The sequence below is a fragment of the Leuresthes tenuis genome, unplaced genomic scaffold (genome assembly GCF_036924035.1).
Source record: "Leuresthes tenuis unplaced genomic scaffold, fLeuTen1.0.hap1 SCAF_10, whole genome shotgun sequence".
Taxonomy (NCBI): domain Eukaryota; kingdom Metazoa; phylum Chordata; class Actinopteri; order Atheriniformes; family Atherinopsidae; genus Leuresthes; species Leuresthes tenuis.
Genome location: NW_027325364.1, coordinates 32,838,179 through 32,858,422, shown reverse-complemented (window position 1 = coordinate 32,858,422; position 20,244 = coordinate 32,838,179). Strand labels below are relative to the sequence as shown.

Genomic DNA, 20,244 nt, shown 5'->3' with positions numbered 1-20,244 from the left:
CTACTGCTGCGTGCCAACGTGACTGCAGCAGTCCCCTCTTGTGCTGTGTTGAAAGTGATATGGATACGTTACTTAGTCCAAACTGACCAGATTTCTGTCTCGTTCACACAGGACACTGAAGGGTCCAGTTGCCACCAGAGTAATGGGAAGCAGTGCATGTGTGAAGGGGGCTCCTGTTAGAGCAAAAGTATGCTGTTTATTGGAAGGAGGGAAGCTTCTCACGAGTGAAACCATCCTTACCTACATGTGTGTAGATATCAGAGGATGCTCACAACCAGCTATTGCGTTTACACATTTGGACTTGAAGAAAAGGCAACAAATTGTAACAATTCTTTAACAACACAATTAAATATCAATACTGGACAGGATTCATAATTCTAAACAGTACTGCGTGACTGCAGAGACATGCAAGAGCCAGGTGTGTGTACGCTCCAGCAGAAAGTCCAAAGAGACCACTGTAGCAAATGTTATTTATCTAAGGTGTTTTATCAGCACCACTGAGCTGTGTGGAAGTGTGAAATACCAACTTCACTGGTGCACTACAAAAACTTTCCAGCTCAGTACCCTATGGTGGTGACATTTGGGATTAAACCAATTCCACTGATCATAGTGGTACCCTTGTTCAGAAAAATCTGGGAAACTTGGAACATTAGGAGAGACAAGAACAAGCAAGACTGAGTGCCATCAACACAACTCCAATCCTGCTCCCCCGAGTGGGAGGTAGCAGTCTTGTACGTTCAACCACCACATTCTACTCTTTGCGTGTACTGTGTTACTGTCTATGCCACTCACTTAATCTAGGGCCTAATCTTTGCATGTGGATGAAACTTTTAGCTCAATTAAACGGTCAACGATTTGGTGTGATCACCAATATCTCTGCTCTCCTAAACAGTTGATGGACGGTCGGTCAGTGCAAACTGTCCGTCAGGTCGTACCTACTTAATGGCAGGTTTAGAAACAGGAAAGGATAAAGCACTTCATCTATAATGTTCCAGGAAATCCATCCAACCACGGTCGTAGTGCCGTTTTTGATTGATGCCATGATAATGATAAAGGAGGATTTGAACCTGCCGTTTCATCCAAGATGTCACTCTTCTGCTTTAGGAATTTTACTTTCCAAACTGCATTACGTTTACTCAAATGTCTTTTAGTTTCATACTGTCCATTTGTATTCTAATGGCTGTTACACATCTTTCAATGCTATGCCTGTCCACCAATTGAACAGTCCATGGTTCGATCCCCAGTTTCTTCAGTTACAAGTGTCCATAGGCAAAATACTGAATATCACATTATATATCTTCACATTATAAGTGTTCCTTATTTGTAAGAAGCTCTTTTGTCATTCCTCTAGTATATCGCTATACTGCCCATGTCGAGGCTCCTGTTACAGGTTCCCCTGAATTTTTGCTCCCTCTGCTTCGGTTACCTGTTGTGTGCTCTCATCAAAGAAATGGCCCAGTTTTCTCTCCTGAGAAACAGATGCTGCTTCTTATCTCTGCTCGATATCACTTGGATGACTACGCAGCAGACAACAAGCGTGGACACAGCCATCTTCAAGAGAGCAGCCCAGCTTCTTACCTACTCCCCTCTGGATACCTGTAAGACCTATTCTTGTAAACTCCAGTACCCTTTGTTGTATACTCACCTCAGTGTTCTCTCCGGACCCTGCACAAGCGCCGTCTGCTATTCTGAGCTTGAAGCCCCAGGGATTGATGCCCACATCTTTGTTTTCCACATTCTGCTGCCACCTACTGAGTTTTATTGAACATCTAAAAACTTACCTTGCTGTGTCTGGCTAATTCTTTGGGTCCAGAAAATTATTATCCCTCACTTCCCTATACAACAGCCAGGAGTAAACTTTCCTGAGGAGGCTGAGCAGTGTGATTTCCCCCCTGTAGTTGGAACAAACTCTCCGGTCCCCTTTCTTAAAAATGGGAACCACCACCCGGTCTGCCACTCAAAAATAGGTGTTCAGCAATCACCAACGCTGCCACCCTTTTAGCCAGTCAGTACCTATCAGCTGTCTAAGGTGAACCCCGGGACAACCAAGCCCGAAAGGCCTCTTTCTTCGGCTTGACGGCTTCCCTCACCACTGGTGTCCACCAGTGGGTCTTACGATTACTGCCACGTCAGGCACTGACAGCCTTCAGGCCATAACTCTTGGAAGCTGCATCCACAATGGAGGTCCTGAACATGGTCCATTCAGATTCCTACTTGGTCTGTTCAGCATTCTTCCCTGTCAACGGACCCAACTCACCACCAGGTGGTGATTGGTTGACAGCTCTGCCCCTCTCTTCACCCAAGTCTCCAAAGACATACGACCACAGGTCTGATGAAATGCCTAAAATTCGATCATCAACCTTTTACCTAAGGTGGTCTGGTACCAGGTACACTTGTCCACCACCTTAAACGGTGTTCGTAATGGACAGTTTGTGACTAGCACAGATGTCCAAAACCAAAACACAGCTTGGGTTTAGATGAGGGAGGTTGTGCCTCCCAATCATGCCTCCAGGTCACTCATCACCGTCCATGTGAGCATTGAAGTCCCCCAGAAGAACAATGTAATCCCCGGGTAGCGCCACCTCCAGGGCACCACCCAGAGACATATGCGCATACATATGCACAAAGAACCCTCAGAACCTCCCCTCCTGCAACTTGCAGCAGTGAGTCTTAGTGAGGCCATGTTAAGGTGGGGATTTACGGAGGGTACTCCACACTCAATAGCTAGTAATGACAAGCTTGTTTTTGTACATAACTATGTGAAATTTTAGGAGGTCAGTACAGAAGAAAGCGGGCAATGTCACTGTCAACTGCATTTTGAATAACGGTTATTTTATGAGCAGGTATTTCTGTAACTCCCATAACAAAGAACAGCACAATCACACCTACAATGATCTGACTTGCCTATTCATTTTTGCAAACAGGAAAACAGCAAGCTGATGTTGAAACTAGTTAGTAGAAAGGGAAACAGTAGTCAGTATGAAGGGAACGCAGAAAGACTAAAGACATTTGTTCTTATGTTGTAGGAAAGTAGGTGAAACATTCCAAACTTACTCATTACTTCACTCACACAAACACAGGTAGGTGTATTTTCATTCAGTTCAAACATGCAAGAAGGACTTACCTGATGACCTGCTTTGATCTGCTCCAGAACTTTGTTGTAACAAACCTCTTCCATGTCATGAATCTGCTGGATCTGAACAGCACACATAACCACAAGAAATTAACTAAATTCACTTAAAATTGTTTTAACTCCTCATAAAAGAAAGCAAAGCACCATTTGTACCTCAGTCTCACTCAGGTTAGTCTCCATCAAAGCCTTTCAGTCGACAACTGATCAGAACACAGTGCCTGTGTGTGTTATTAGTTATATTTTTTTTATAAAGGCTGTTAACTAAAAATTGTGTGAAAAAAGTGATGCTGAAGACCAGCTTCAAATATATATCACTGGCTTAATTGTATTACTTTTATGATCATTTGTTGGTACTGAAATGTTCATGAAAAATAAAAATCAGATAATAATATGGGTCATGCAGTTGCTCTCGAGGCAACAAAGTTTGTTTTTAGACATATACCATGTGCATGCATCAGTTTTAATAATGAAAGTACCGGTGTGTGTAAAAATGACAAGTCCTGTGTATTAAAAAATAAACTTATTGTTATTTTTTGTTAAACTTATTGTTAAACTTATTATTCATTTACCTTGTTGGTGGTTTTGATGCCAACAAATGTTTGCCCAAGGGGTACTGGTCTGAAGCGGCCGTCAAAGTAAAAGAGGCCGATATAGGGGTTGACATGAAGGAAGGAGGCCACATCCAGATAGTTGGGCAGCGTGGCCGATAGTCCCAGGATCCTGATCATACTCTGTGTGGACTCAACCTAACCATCAGAAAACAACACAGTGTTAAAGATCAATGCATTCCTCCAGGCAGAAGAGACAGCTGTAGTACTATGGAGTCTAAAAAGAGTTTGATGAAGTGTCTTTAACTGAAAGGATGACAAGAATGAACAAAAATCTGAGAGTACTCCATGAACAATTCACACATAAAATCATGGGAATTATAAGACATTTTCATACAGTCAATTCAAGGTGGACATGCTGCACCTTTGTTAGGTCACACTGTACTATTTGTGAAGTCCAAAGGCAGAATGAGAGGCACAGTTGATGAGACTAAAGCGACAACAGAGGTGGGCACTAAACTGAATACACATCCATCCATCTATCCATCCATTTTCTGTAGGGGGGGTTGCGGGGGGGGCGGGAGTCTATCTCAGCTGTCATCGGGCGAGAGGCGGGACCCTGGACAGGTCGCCAGTCCATCACAGGCCACACAGAGACAAACGCCACACACAATTTTAGAGACACCAGTTAGCCTAACATGCCCGTTTTTGGACGGTGGGAGGAAGCTGGAGTACCTGAGAGACTGAATCAACATATAGATGTAAAAAAAAAAAAAGTAAAAAGTATTTTTGATAATAAGACTCTCTCTTCTAGGAAATACAAAATATATGACATGATATAATATATATGCTCTTAATATGTTTGGTTCCTTAACAGAAAGGTATCTGATTGGTCCAAACCCAATGTCACTTTTCTGCAGCGTGACAACAAGCCCATGCACACACTCAGTGGCCTTGAAAACACTGCACTTATGTGTATCTACATAAACTGACATCAAATATTGATAGTTTTTTCCACTTTAAGTAAACTTTTTATGAAGTTAAATAATACATGACTATGGAAGCAATATTTCTGATGTAATATACATTTGATGCCTAAATCTTTCTCACTACATATTAGAGAACTTACACTATTGCATGTGTGCAAGGCTGCATTATGCATCACTCTGACAGAAAAAACTAAGCAGTGGAAGTGCCCTATAGGCTTCCATCAGCACTGAGGTAAACATGAGGAGAAATGCAAACTTTCACTGAAAGGGTTGTGCTTTGTGCTGCAAGAAAAGAGTACAACCCCAACATAAGTTTTAAAAACACACGTTTACTGACCAAAGCATCGAACTTAGAGGCTCTAATACTGAACAAAACTGACAGGAGCACCAACCTGGATAAGGGATAAAAGCGTTTTGATGGATGCATTTAACCAGTCTGCACAGCAGCTGGCAGCCCACACTCTTAGCCCCGCTGTGTTGAACTGCCGCTGTCCAGTCAAGAAAATTGTTACCAATTTTTCTCTGAAAGTCATGTTTATTAGAGACTGCGGTCTACAACAGCTTGCAGGATAGTCAAATGTCATCCCTCCATTCCACTGATGGTGCACATAATGCTTCTGGCAAAGGGAAAAGAGTCATTTGACTTCTTTTAGTGCTAGTACTTGCATTAGGGCAAAAACAACAAGCGTATAATCAGTGATTTTGGTTTCGTGCTGTAATCAATAAGTGTAATACACATACAGTACATGCATCCTAGAAACCTTGTGCTAAACAAAAACAAGTAGAGCCTCATAAGAATTACAATGAAAAGTGCCTCTATACATGTAACAGGGTAACTGTATCTCATCACCACCATCTCTGCTGACTTCTGAAACAAAGTAAAACATCTTGTTCATGTACTGTCTTTATTTTGTCTTTGGAAAATAAGCCAAATTCAATTTGTTGTGTATCAAGGTGGGTGATGGAGAGAAAACTAGAGGGGGTGTCTGGGGAGATGGTAGGCTACCCTATCTGCGAGCCTCCTGCTGGATGTGACAGGGAAGATTGGTAAGGCTTTTAATGTGATGCAGTACCTGTCAAAGCACCCTATCAAGATAAGACCTAACCAATCCCTGCTGGCAGACAAGGACTTTACTGCACGCTCACACCAGTGCTGTTCCAACCTGAGCACCGTTCATCATGCAGAGTTAAATACTCTACTTTACATTTTGGTTAACACACTGATGACTTTACATGTTATTCTCAGACAAAAGGAAATGTACATATTTGAAGTCATAAAAGCAATAACATAAACTAGCCGAATTTAAAGCTGAATTACCCCAAATAGATTTAATAGGTCATGATACCAGAATTAGGTAGAGTGTTAATCTTTGAAGTCTTCACTCCCCTGCTTAGTTTCATGTAGTATATATACCATATATGTATCCGTGTGTATGTATGTATATTTATATCCTGTCTTATGGCGCCATTCTGCACGCCACGTCTTCCTGCTAGCCTCAATTTCACTTACCTAGCAATACGAGTATTAATTATGAACCTTTTCTCCAAAGGGAATTTATCTTTTTCATTAAATGTATTTTTCATTCTCAACTGCAGTTTGGTCTCTATTTCAAGGCCTAAAGGTGCCTTGAAAATCCTGACACTGTAGATGTCTTGTTGCTAGAGAGAATATGAAACTGTTTAATAGCCTGTACCTGACCCAGTGACACTCATTCGGACCAATAAACTCAACATAAAACACTACATAGAGCTGCAGGCATTAAAAACAATATTCAAGCACCTAATGGCCCTAACCATAGAGAGCATACTTTGGAGCAGAGACAGAACTGAAATACTGCAGAAATACCATACAATGCAGAGGAAAACCTAAACAAAGTAGCATTAAGGGTTTTTGTCTTAAAGGTTGGAAGGACTATTATCTTGAAAGCAGAGCATAATTGCCAGCTGTACCTCAGACAAGACAATGCAGTCAAGACTTAAGCTCTTCCAAGCAAAACATCAAAGTGATAACTGACTCGGTTTTTAAACATTTGCATAAAAAGGGGAACAAATATTCAGTTTACAGGGATTTCCATATTAATGTGTCTGAGGGTGTGAACTTAAGTAACTTGCGCATCAGTAGCAGCCTCCATAACTCCTTCAGCACAATCAATTACGGGAGTCTGTCAGGTGTGGCAATAATTAGACAAAGATGAAAGAAGTGCTACGGATGGCACCCGTCATTTTGGGTTGGGGGTGAACCACAAGTTCTAACACAAAGACAAACAGAAACACATGGCTTGATAATAGACCCACACAAGGCAGAGAATGAATAATACTCAAAGAGCATATGGGAGAAAGAGGCATCACATAACACCTAGTAGATCTGAGAGCTGACCACAGCAATCTCTCAGAGCAACAAGAAGAGATCTTCAAAGTGGCATACACCCAAGAAAGGGTCTTAAGTATGAAGGCTTGGATTATAGCAGGTCCTGACATGATACACACCTACTGGCTATAAAAAAATAGGGCCACTTTAACAGGGAGTATGTGTGTGCAAGGTGTATGCTCTGCTGTACTACTGCATTGCTGTACTGCAGACACACACGCACACACACACACACACACACACACACACACACACACACACACACACACACACACACACACACACACACACACACACACACACACACACACACACACACACACACACACGTGTAGATATGTGTGTGTGTATACAACCAAACTATTCCATTACTTATAAAATTGATAATAAAAAATACTTTATTCATCCCAAAAGGAAATGAAATATTAACATCTCTTAAATATTCTACTGTTGGCATCTTGAGGATGCTTTTCGTGTTTCATCTATGAAAGAGTCCCTTTATTTCTTGATTTGAAGCAGAACACACAAACATCATTTGAGAGGATGAAACAAACACATTGTTGAGGGCATTGTGATTCAGTGAGCTACACCCTTTAAAACATTTGCTCCTCCTCACACCTCTGATATGTGTTTGCTGTCATCACCCATCTGGGCCAAAGATTCAAAGATCAAGGCAACAAAATGAAAACCACAAATCTATGTGCATTCATTGCCATAAAAAGAGGAGGGCTGTTCTCTTTTTCTTTTTCCCCCAGAACCTTCCAACACAAACACTTTAGTCTTCATGAACGCTCGCCACAGATGAGTGGAGCTTGTGGTCTGAATGTCTGATGTAATGAAATGGAATATTTTGGGGTCACAAGATATGCAAATTGAATGTGCACCAGATTGAATATAAACTAAGTGGAAAAGTAACCCTGGAAATGTCATTACAATGTCATGACTGTTAAGATCAGCTCGGACTTGAAAACTAGACATTTCTGGAAAACAAATTTTGTGATTAAATTGGAGTTTGAAAAATGATGCCATTTATCTGAAAGGATATGTCTTCAAAAAACACACAAGTGCATAGTGGGAATGCACCTTTACAAGTGACGGTGGAAGAGCACACATTGATCAGAAGCTCCTGTGCAGTCCACTGTGTGCATTTCATGCAAAAGTCAAGCAATAAGCAAAAACAAACATGAAAAAGTAATGTCTAAGCCATGAGATACATGGATACAATGTGTAGCAGCATTAAGGTTCACTCTACTTCTATAGTGGCATTCTGAAGGCTGACAGCATGGGCAGTCTACGAGCAAACAGACAGTCAACAGGCTTCAAACTTGTGCACTGCAGCACAACCTCTGGAGGTGTTAAGATGTAGAAAGAGTCCAGTCAGCCCTTCTTCAGTAATATCAGCTAAACCTGCAGATAAATAGGCTGTGAACTGAGTAAACAGCGGCCGCATGTACTGGCCACTTTTCAATTACCTTGCAGTTAACCTCACCAGAAAGGTCTCTGTTGCTGGGCAGCACAGCAGCCCATCCCTGCCCCTCTGTTTCACTGCTATCTTTTCTGTGGCCGGGGTCCTTTAGCATGCAGCTGCTGTCCACAGATTTTTACCATAAATCAAAACAATGAGCTGTTATACTCTCTAAAGTGACATCTGGGTTTCACAATTTCACACAAAGTTCATTTTATGATTCAACAGCTTTGCAATCTGTTCAACTAATATCAGCCAAGCAAAGGCACATTCAAACTTTTTAGATGGATTCCTTCTATATCCTCATTCATCTTTTTGCTTTTTCAGCTTTAGATTAAAGCTGCTGTATTACTGCAGAATCTTTATTTACCGTACTTATTTTTCTTTCTTACTTTCGTGGTGTTAATGAGATGTTGCTGCTACTGATGGTGTGCAGGTCAGCTGGGTGAACTATTAGCACAGAGAACTGCTATGAATAACCATAAGTGAACAAAGAGTCATGCATAACAGTGGTTGCTCTTGTCTTTGTGAACATTGTGCCATTTGCAATGAAAATTCTGCTTTATCCTTATTCTTTTCATTGTTCTATTGTGAGTGCTTAAGAAAAACTCAGTTATAAGGTATATCTTACCCTAAGCGTGTTCATTCCTATTTATTTAGGTCAATCTTAGACTATTAGTACTAATTCTGTGATGTTTAATTAAAAATTGAAAAGGCTTTTATTAATTATGTGCAGAGTGAGTCATGCCATCCAAAGCAAAGGATGGATGGATGATTTGCACTTTTTACACACTTTCAGGAAAGCCATGATGGATGATCGAATCAGCCATGGTTTCGCATTTCTGTACATTTATCAGTTTCCCTCCACAGGATTTTGGAGGGCCTACTCACTATATGCCTGTCTATATTCAAATAATCATTAAAATACACGTAATGTCCAGGTTGGCTCCTGCATAAACACATGCCAGTCAACATCATGGGAAATCATTCTTTTTTTCCTCTAACCAGTGCCAGTGGAGCTGGATTTATACTGTCCATGATGTCATTGGGGTCCTGCTTCAGTGCTTCAAACTCTTTTGCTTTTTTTAAAACGTGTCCAGCATCACGGTAACAACTCACTGTGCAGGTCGCATTCCTCAGTTTGTAATTATATGGCTGTTTAGAATCCCATTTTATTCGTGACAAGATGTGAACAGCTTGTGAGCTCCTTTCATAACAGCAGCAACCATCCTTTTCACAATTTAGGCTGGTTTTACTTGGATGAGGTTGTTTATCATGGAGGGCTGAAACTGTCATAATACAAAAATACAGAAATAGTTAAATAAATGAGTTTGTATGATAACTACTAAACTAAATCAAATATAACATCTTGTGTTCTCAACATGTTCAGTTTTTTCGTTCTGTTATTGCTACTTTCGTTCAGGGTTAAAAACTGGGATTGCATCTGTAGTTTGAGTTTATCTCAGGAATGACAAATGAAATGTTCCCCATTCTCACCACTTTTACATCCCCGGTCCATGAAAACGTGTTGAATTCAAATCCCTTTGTGTACTTGGGTGTAAAAAACAAAGATTAATGGGAAAGTTGAGCTCCATAAATATGATTTCCTGTTCTTTCTTTAATATTTCATGTTTGCGTAATACTGGATAATTTGACAGTTTATGGAAATGGAAATGCAGACACAACTATTCTATAAGGTAGTATTCAAAAAGTGACGATACATAAAACTGGAAAGTGTATTCATAGATACGTTAATTCAATTCCTGCACACTGAAGGTCAATGAGGTTAAGTGAAATATAGCATTTATGTGCTAAAAAAGCACTGAAAGTACTTCAGTACAAAGCATATTTTCAGCGTATGGTTATATAGAAACGCAATCATATAAAAGAAGAAGAAATAGTTGACCTTTTCTTTACATCTTTGAACAGAGAAACCTGTAGATCTTCAAGGAGATGGTTTACATAAAGAAAGGTGGCATACGTGAATGACTCCACACTTAAAAAGATGCTTTTCAATAATTCATTCAACTAAAAAAACATTGGAAGTCAACCCTTGGCCTTAGAAGCAAATACTGCCCCCGTCAGCATAAATAACTGTTTGTAGGCGTTTGGAATAATCCATAGTCCACCCGTCTCTAACACATGCTTTCATAAATCTTTCAAAACTTTTCTATGTACTGTGTCAACATAAAATGTGTAGAATTTTCTGTCACGTGTGGCCAACATATGGAGTACATGGACTGAAATCTGGACTGAACTGGACCATTTCATATCCTTTAAACTTTTGATTCCTGAGAAATCAATCTTTCAAAACTAGATTGATATTGTTCATACAAAAAACATCACATTATGCCCCGCTCCCCCAAATACACTTTGTCTAAGATCTTAACTACAACACTAAATGACAGCTATCTACAGTATGAGCCTTAAAGGTGACACACTGTACTCTGCCCTTCTTAAACAATGTGCCAACTCTGTGAGGTTTTATTGACACATATGGAACAGGCTTTGGTCAAAACACCTGTTGGTTTAAGCACATTGGCTCTTGTCTCAGCCCTGTTTTCACAGCTGTCTGTCGACAGTCTGTTCTGAGGGATGGAGACTTAGCAAGTGCTCAACCCCGCCAACACTTGAGTAATAACACTTGCAGTAACACTTGCAACAATTGTAGTAGCTGCATACATGATGAAGCTATTCATTGAGTTATACGAAAAACACTTTCTTTAGATATAGATAGTTACTCTATTGATTCAAGAGCGAAATAGATTAGCAATGCAGTGCTGTACGTTAGCAGCAGATGCTAGCAAACAATGCTTTCTCATCAACAGTAATGGACCGAGCCGGAGATGTGCACAGCGTAACACGTAGTAATGCATGTGTACCGTTAATTACCGCATTCAAGAACAGAAAAAGGGATTTTTCCATAATGTTATCTTTAATTGATTTTTGAGCAAGTCCTCAATGCATTTGCTAGTGAAGAGAGGACTTTTTATTTTGATTAAACATCCAATTCTGGGACAGACGGCCTCACATTATCTTTTCAGCAATTCTTTTACGTGGTGCAAAATTCATAGTTGAATCAAGCTACAAGCTGCCCAGTTTCCGAAATACGGAAGTGTTGTGTGAGTCTTTGGTTTGCAACAAACATTTCTTCTGTCACAGTGGCCAAATAACTTTTTAACTTGTAATCATTTTATCTAGCGTTTTTTTTGCAGTGGAAGTTAAGAAGCCTGTGATTGAACACACTTCACTGTATGATCACTTCTGTGTTGTGGGTGTGCAGTGTTGTCATGTTGTCCATTATGTTTAGTAATCTGTGCAGCATTCTTCTTTACATAATCACTCCCAAGGGCAGTTCCAAGCAGAGGGCCAGGCTTTTTTATCACTTTATTTAGCTTATTTGAGTCACTGGCTGTGACGCTGCTCCCACACCAAATGACTGAAAAACATATTGCACTCTTCACGACAGACTTATAGACACATGCATAATCTTGCTGCAAACTTTGAAATACCTAAACTTCCTGTCCCTTCCTGTGGACAGCTTTAGCGCTGCTTTTCCACGTTAGTGTGTTGTCCCAGTGAACCGTCCTCCGTCCCCTCCACCTCTTCTCCCTAGATAAAAGTAGTGTTTGTCTTATTCCTGGCCCTCCTTAAAATCCACAATCATCTCTTCCGTCTCATTTACACTGAAGATGACGTTATTGTTCTCACATCAAGCAACAGTGTGGTTGACCAGTGCCCTGTTCTAAGCCTTCTGTCCATCACTGATACACCAAACATCTGCAGACTCATCTTATTAGCTGCTGACCACTCTCTAAGACAACCGACTCTTTACTCACATATAACAAATCCCTCTGTCTCTCTTCTTTTTATGCTTCAGAAGCTCCTCTGTTTACATGTGGTCCAGGGTTTATCATTAAGGAACCATCTTGTTGACCTGCCAGTGAACTACAGATGAAAATGAAGTAATTTAAAACTTAAATTGAAATTGAAATGTTGATTAATGTGTACTGTCCCTTTTGAATAAAAAAAAATGATAGTCTCCTCATAGAAGTTGATATTGATAAGAGTGCATTGCAATCTGTGGCCACAAGGAAAAACTCCTTCAGAGTTTGTTCATCTTCCTGAGACATAGTATGGGCAGAGTATGCATCTCTTACACATGCATAGAATAAATCCAACTTTATTTTCCTTTGGCGCAGCAGTCGACAAACTGTTGGAAAGTTGAAAGTTTAGCAGAGGGAGAGACAGGTGGTTGAAATTTCCAGAGATTGCCATAAATGCCTTGGGGTGTTGTGTAACCTGGCAATGACTGAGCTGTTGCTGTCACAGACGACGTCAGCAGCGACAAGTGGTAAGGTTTGCACAACCACCAGATTAACATGTTTGAACTCTGTAGATAACGTGCAGCTAAAAGTTCAACCTCCTGGCCGCAGATCCTCTCCCTCACAATAAAGCTGACCTTACAGTGCACGATTTTTCAGGCAATTTCAAAGTGGTGGACACTTTTCCAGTGTCATAATGAAATCGAAAGAAATCTCCATGAGTTGTGGCATGCTCCAATATCCTGTCGTTTGGTGTAAAACAGTGTTTAAACTCAATCCAGGCAGTCTTTCGCACATCTTGGGCTTCCGACAAAATCAAACATGTTTAATATTATCTTGAGTTTTGTTCTAAGCAAACTGTGTCGCTCAGTGACACATTTTAAACCTAAAACACAGGAAGGGGGTGAGAGTGACCATGGCGATGAGGCAAATTCAACTGATGGTTCAACTGGACCATACAAAAGAAGGAGCAACTAATTACATATTAGACAATTCATCACCTTAGTAAAAAAATTGGAAAGGAATTGCTGCTGTGGCTAAAAGCTGCTTATCGGTCGACTCCAATGTTTTTAAGAATTTACCCCAGGTGCAAGATGGGTAATAAGCTAAAATCTAGTTGTGGCTTGAGTTTTTCCAAAATCTTTAGTCTGCGACTTAAAATTCAGTGACATTGCCTTTCAGGTTAGGTCTTTTAAAAACTTTGTTCCAATTTTTCAAAGTTGTATAGTGAATTGGAGGCATTACACCATCTGTTGTCATCAGACATAGTAGTATCTTCACATTTGAATTTGGCATTCTTTCTGTTGTCTCTGTCTGTCCATACTTCTGAGAGTCTGGTAGAGAGGTGTTGGAGTATGTTATGCTTCTGCAGCCATGTCCACATAAAAAGCCATAATGATGCAGTCTCAGTATTCCCACGGTGTCTTCATGAGCACTCCAAGCTCAACTATCATATTATCCCATGATCTCACATTTCCCATGACGATCAAGGGAAAAGATGATTTAACTTTCCTCCATCTATTTTCCTGTCTTGCTTCCTCCTGACACAGTGTTTCCTCTTCAGCTCATCAGAGATTTGGGGGCTTTCTTAAATAAATTCACATTAAAGTGTCCTAATAGCAGTGTATTCACTTTCTATGATTTCAACAACCCATGAGCAAGCAAGCCTCTCAACACCTCCACAGGCTGCCACGTTCTAAAGCTCTGACAACACATAGGAAGGAACTTCTGGACATTATTGCCATTAATACATATAAATGTAAACACATTTTCATAAGAAACATTCTTACTGGATACTGTTGAGTGAACATTTCAATCAAAGATAATCTCTATCAAAAGAAAATGTTGAAATCTATATTAAAATGGTTTAAACACTTTTTAAAAATGCACTTGAGCTTAAGTTAGCAAAAAAAACCTCACTGAATATGCATGTATGAATGATGCAGTTCCAACGGAGACAAAGGCACTAACTCAAAATATTCAAGGAAAGAAAAGAGTAAGCTGCTGGTGGTAACAGAATATACAGCCTTGCAACATAATAAATGTTTAGTAGACAAGCAGACTGGAAGTAGCACTAACCTGTCGGATGGTCCTAGCCACCAGACTCTCCAGCACTGGTCCTCGATCTTCATGTAGAAGGTGAACTTCATCTAAGATCAGGAGACGCACAATCTGGGAAAGAGCCACATCTCCAACACTCTTCCTGGTCACAACGTCCCACTTTTCTGGAGTTGTCACTAACATCTGAAAACAAGCATGAATACTGTGAACTGACAATGTTCTTATCACACCAAATCAAGCCCTAATTGTTGGATTTTTGTTCTGAACTGTTAAGGGACTGTTTAATTATCTTTAATCAGAGTGTGTATTTTCAGTTTGAAAGCAGGATTTCTTGTTTACATGCTCAGATATTATACTGCGCTTCCTCAGAACTCTGGCCACACTTATAGTCCCCGTTTGTGTGCAAATATGTTCTGCTTCACCTCAAGGCTAAACTCAGATACACTGTTGCCAGTACAAACGTCCATGTTCTAGTTTAAGCTCTTCTTCCTGCACTAAGGCTTCTTCTGTGTGCCTGTGAAACTTCTGCTCAGAGATCTTTTTTGCTTTTTGATCGTGGACTGTAGCAACAGTATAAAAAGTCCCGGCAAATAGAATGCCAGATATGACACTAAAGTTTCTGCATCCTTGTGGGTGTGCCTTTTGTATTCAATAACATACAGAATCATGAAAATACATATAGTGCAAAATGAATAATACTGCACTTTGTAATTCTGGCATGGTTTACCCTACAAATAAATGACTGCTGGCAGGCTAGCAAGCACCAAGATGCCAGCTTACATTCATGTTGCAACATAAATGTGATTCTGCCAACAATGACATTTACGGAAATATGGTATGGCACTCTGTGAGCATTTCTGTAGCAAAGATATCATTATTTAGGAAAATGGAACTTTTCTAGTCAGTCAGACTGGTGGTTAGCAAGAAGCACGTAGCTTCCCCCTGGAAGACAGAGGGAGCCCTTTCTCTGAGAATAAAAAGCTCAACCATTTTACCCCTGTCTTCAGCCACACCAAATTCTTTCAGATCTGAAAAGACTATTCCTGATCCAGGTAAACTGGATCAAACAATTCCTACTTTGGGGTCCCGCATTCCACAAGGTCCCTCTGACAGAGAGCTTGACAAAATTGCTCGCTATGTGTGAAGATTTTCTAAATGCCTGTCAGTGATAAAGTCTATCTGATTAAACTAACAACTGAAGTTAACGGATTAATTTAACAGCAACCTGATTATATCAGGGGTGACTACCAACTCTTCTGCCAAGCATTGAAAAAAGAGGTTGTCCACCATGCACAGAGGTGGCAAGCCACAATCGCAACGGTCTAGGGAAGGCCCCGGACGTAAGCACTGCAAACCCTCATGGCCCAGCCATGAACCAACTCACTCCTGCACTGAATCCCACAGTTCTCAAATTCTCACGGAGATACATCTCATGTCCAAACCAACAAGACAAACAGTCGAAACTCGAAACAGTAACTGCAATTATAGACATTGGTCTCACTATAAACTGCCACACACTGTGTGGTCACAACAACCACCAGATCAGAAGTCAACTGCCAGAGTGCTGATGAGAACTAACAGGAGAGATCATGTTTCTCCAGTTTTAGCTTCTCTTCATTGGCTCCCTGTTAAATTCAGAATAGAATTTAAGATTCTTCTCCTCACATATAAAGCTCTTAATGACCGAGCTCCATCATATCTTAAAGATCTCATTGTAAGATATTTTCCTAACAGAGCACTTCGCTCCCAAACTGCAGGTTTACTTGTTGTTCCCAGAGTTTCTAAAAGTAGAATGGGAGGTAGAGCCTTCAGTTATCAGGCCCCTCTCTTGTGGAATAAGCTGCCAGTAAATGTCTGGGAAGCAGACACCCTTTCCACTTTTAAGATTAGGCTTAAAACTTTCCTTTTTGATAAAGCTTATAGTTAGGGATGGCTCAGGTAATCCTGAAACATCCCATAGTTAAGCTGCTATAGGCTTAGACTGCTGGGGGACCTCATCTGTCACACCTTTCCTCATTTTGCTCTCTTTTTCCTCCTGTTTAATTTCTCAAATGACTTTATGTACATGTGACATTATTGTGGTTATTAACTTGTGTTTCCCTGTTCCAACAGGTATCCTTTGAATGGTGTTATGGTGTCCCCCCCCCCTCTTTTCCCTCTTTTCTGTCTTCTCAAACCCCAGCTGGTCGATGCGGATGGCCACCCTTCCTGAGTCTGGTTCTGCCAGAGGTTTCTTCCTGTTAAAAGTGAGTCGTTCCTTTCCACTGTCTCCTCAGGCACGCTCAGGACAGGAGATTGGACTGAAGACAAGTTTCTGTACAATCTGTTGGTTTCCTTAGCTCGAATCTTGTTTTTTGAATTGGCTCTATATGAATGAATTGGATTATTCGGAAATTAATTAATTGGATTTAATTGGATTATGATTACAATGAATTGAATTCCAATTGGCTTGAATTGGGTTATACTATTTAAGTGCCCTGAGATGACAATTGTTGTAATTTGGCGCTATATAAATAAAACTGAATTGAAGTGAATTGAACTGAAATGAGCAGGGTTCCACACATAATCTCAGCCGCTGTCTAGTGAAATAAGTACTGTTGCCAGCCTCAGTCAGACAATCAGACTTTGATAGCCTCAAAAATCTGATGTTAAAAATGGAGAAAAAAGAGAAAAACCAAAAACATGAGCTCCTTGCAATGGCTAACCGTGTTAACAGAGACTTAGAAATGCAAGCCTGTTCCTCAAAGTGTAACCATACGCTCCAACCAGCACCCTATTAGCACTAAGAGCCAAACTTGTGACCATAGCTAGCTCTTAAATTAAGCAAAGAGGTCTATACTTTAAAATATTACTTATCTGACCTTGATTAAACTACTCTATAGTATTATGTTCCGGCAAAATTGACTCAATGACACATTGGTGTTAAAAATTGCAAAGTTCGGTCTATCATCATCTGGTATCACACTCCAACTTACCTTATTTCACCCATGCGACAGCTACATGTGGGAGAAACTGGTCTACTACTGAATTAAAAGCAGATTAGTGGTGAGCTACTCACAACGGCCTTCACTATGGTCTCTTTTAGTCCGGAGTATCACTCATTACTACTGTTCATGTCGTATCTATCAATGGTTACAAAACCAAGCTTCAGAGTAGAGTTCTGTTCAGGACCGTCGCAGAGGCAGGCAAGTTACATGTTACAATGTCCCTCGACTATGCTCCCACACATCTTACCTACCAAGAAATCCCAGGTTCCTATATCCTAGCTATGGGTAGAATTCTTCCCTAATGTTGATCCTTTTCCCAAAAAACAAGAACTCCTCATCCCTTTACCTAGGACATTTATATTTGAAAAGATTTAGGCTTAGAAACCTTTAGATATGAACATTATCTTTAGCTATTGGACAATTTTCACATAGATTAAATAGCTTAACCAAAAATAGTTTTTCATAGTATTTTACAGTTATATTAAGCTGTCTCAAGATACCCACCGTAGCCTTTTAGAAAGGTCTATCAACCACCATGCTCGGACCCACTGGATTGTTCCATCTGGACATGGGGAAGATCCGGCTTCCTCATGTCCAGATCCAAACCGCGTGGGGGAATGTAGTGAACTCAAGTGTGGATTTAATGTGGAACCTAATCTTTGGGAGGCCCCATCAACATTCTGTGTAGTAATGTTAATTCAAAGACACAGATGGGGGATTTCCATACCAAGAAGAGACAAACACTATCCTCTATTTACAAAAACCTTTGCCCTTTAGTCCAAAGTTAGTCATTAGTCAGCAATAGGCGGTGAGTCTGAAATTAGTCCGCAATCGGCGGTTAGACTGTAAAATTAGTCTGCATTCGGCGGTGAGCCTCCACGAATCAAACTCGGAAAACCGCCAGAAGAAATCAGAAAGAGTAAGAAAAAAGAAAGAAGAACGAAATAACAAAAAGACATTTTTGTTTTTCATTTGTCCGTCATTTATACTCGTCTCCCTGTCTTTTGTTTTTCTTCGAGAGAGACACTTGGACACCATTGCCCATCAACCTGATGTGTTCACAGCTGACCAAGTGCCAACCAAAGTAAGGTCTGCCATCTTCTTCTCCTTTTCACTGGTGTAGAGAGAATTCACTTTTAAAAATGATGAAGAATGATGAAGACCCAATTTTAGCAATTCTGGTGCATATCTCCGTTCTCCTGCCCCTTTCCCTAACCTTAAGGTGTTTTCTTGAGCAGCAATGAAGAGATGCAACACCAGAGGTATGACCTTTAATGTATGAAACTCGGTTTTAACTTCATTAGTTTACAACAAGCCTGTTCATTGGCAGTAGTTTATTGAAAATGACCATGGACACATTAACAAAGGGGCAGTGTACTGCTTGCTGCACAAAATACCACCCCACTTATCTGACATTGTGTAACTGAGGCTGGACAGCATAAAACATGACTCTGGCTTGCTCAATGGCACAATCCTTCCAGAATATGATGTCAGATTCATGGCTCATCAAAGCCAAATTGCCCATAGCTCTGCTCATTACAACACAGACAGAATCATCCAAATCACCATAACGACTAACCATAATAACAGACGGAGAGCATTACTCACATTTTGTGTGCGACGTGTTTGGGAGATGTATGTAATATCAGCGTATAAAAATGATCAGATCTTGCTGTGTTTGTGCGACACAATAAACAGTCAGCATGTCTGCTTTTGTTTTGGCGTTCTTCTCAGACTAATTATATTCAACAGTATCAACATATTATCTGTATCAAATGTCAACAAACACCCTCCCAGCACATTGTTTAGTGTGTATAATTCCAGCGCTGTTTTATTCTCTTGTTTCAAGAAAAATACTACAATGCATAATTAATCGTGTGTGAACTGTTTGGCAGCCTGTCCGGGGATCTGCAAATTCCTATTAAACTCTTCCTATAAAAACAGTTCATTAAATCCCCTCTAGTTTGAATTTAAATCAATGTATCCAGCCATTAGAGACTGGCATACTCACAGAAAGGGAAGTGCCTGGTCCTAATTGGAGCTACTGTTTAATCTAAATGGAGGCTCTGGCAAATGAAGCACAGACCAAAGTGCTTTTTTTAATTGCTTAGCAAATACGCACAAGGAAAAGCAGAGAAAACATTCCATTGTTTAGGCAGAATAATTTTATCTAGCCATTTATCAACTGATGGAAGCAAGACTGAAATCAATCCGCTGGATCCACTGATACTTACAATTTCAAAGAAGATATTTTAAGTTACTGTTACTTACAGTAAATGGGACAGTTGAATCACATAAACTTGAAAGCAAGAAACTTGATACCAATAGTATTCATTAAATACGTGCATTACTAAATGAAGAGGCCCAGTGAAAACCTGCTTATGTTTAAATAAAGAGCACGTAGGAGGGTTGTTAGGCATTTCTAAGGTTTTGGATTGATTCTGAGCCTGCTATTAATGAATTTAGTAATATCAAAAAGAAAAACAGAATAGTTCAACCTTCAGACGCATACGATATTACTTGGGAATGGCTTCACATCCCAGCCCTCCAATTAAATCAACACAAATGTCCTGCCATTTTTAAAGTTTAAAAAAATGGAGCATTTTAGATAAAGACTGGACAACCGATGCTACAAATGACGTCATGAAAAGTGCTGGACATTAGTCAGGTTTCATTTTAATCTTGTGTGCGAACCTTGAACCTGCCAAAAGTGAAATTTCATGAAACAGTCCCTGTGTGCAACGTCCTTACCACAAGTATTCTAGAAATCCTGACACCGTCATCACATCCTACAAATGAAAAATTCCCCAGTCGAATGGTGTGGCATGCTTTTTTTGATGTCCAGGGCAAAACTGAACCACATACAAAT

General features: G+C 40.2%; 1 protein-coding gene across 1 annotated transcript in view; it reads right to left on the bottom strand.

Moving 5' to 3' along the window:
- ascc3 (activating signal cointegrator 1 complex subunit 3) overlaps positions 1–20,244 on the bottom strand; it is a 152,008-nt gene that overhangs the window by 63,134 nt on the left and 68,630 nt on the right. Inside the window, exons 11-13 of the mRNA XM_072394952.1 lie at positions 14,407–14,571; positions 3,703–3,879; positions 3,125–3,196 (exon numbers count right to left, since the gene is read on the bottom strand). Of these exons, the coding sequence (XP_072251053.1) occupies positions 3,125–3,196; positions 3,703–3,879; positions 14,407–14,571 (414 nt within the window). The remainder of the gene's footprint in view (positions 1–3,124; positions 3,197–3,702; positions 3,880–14,406; positions 14,572–20,244) is intronic.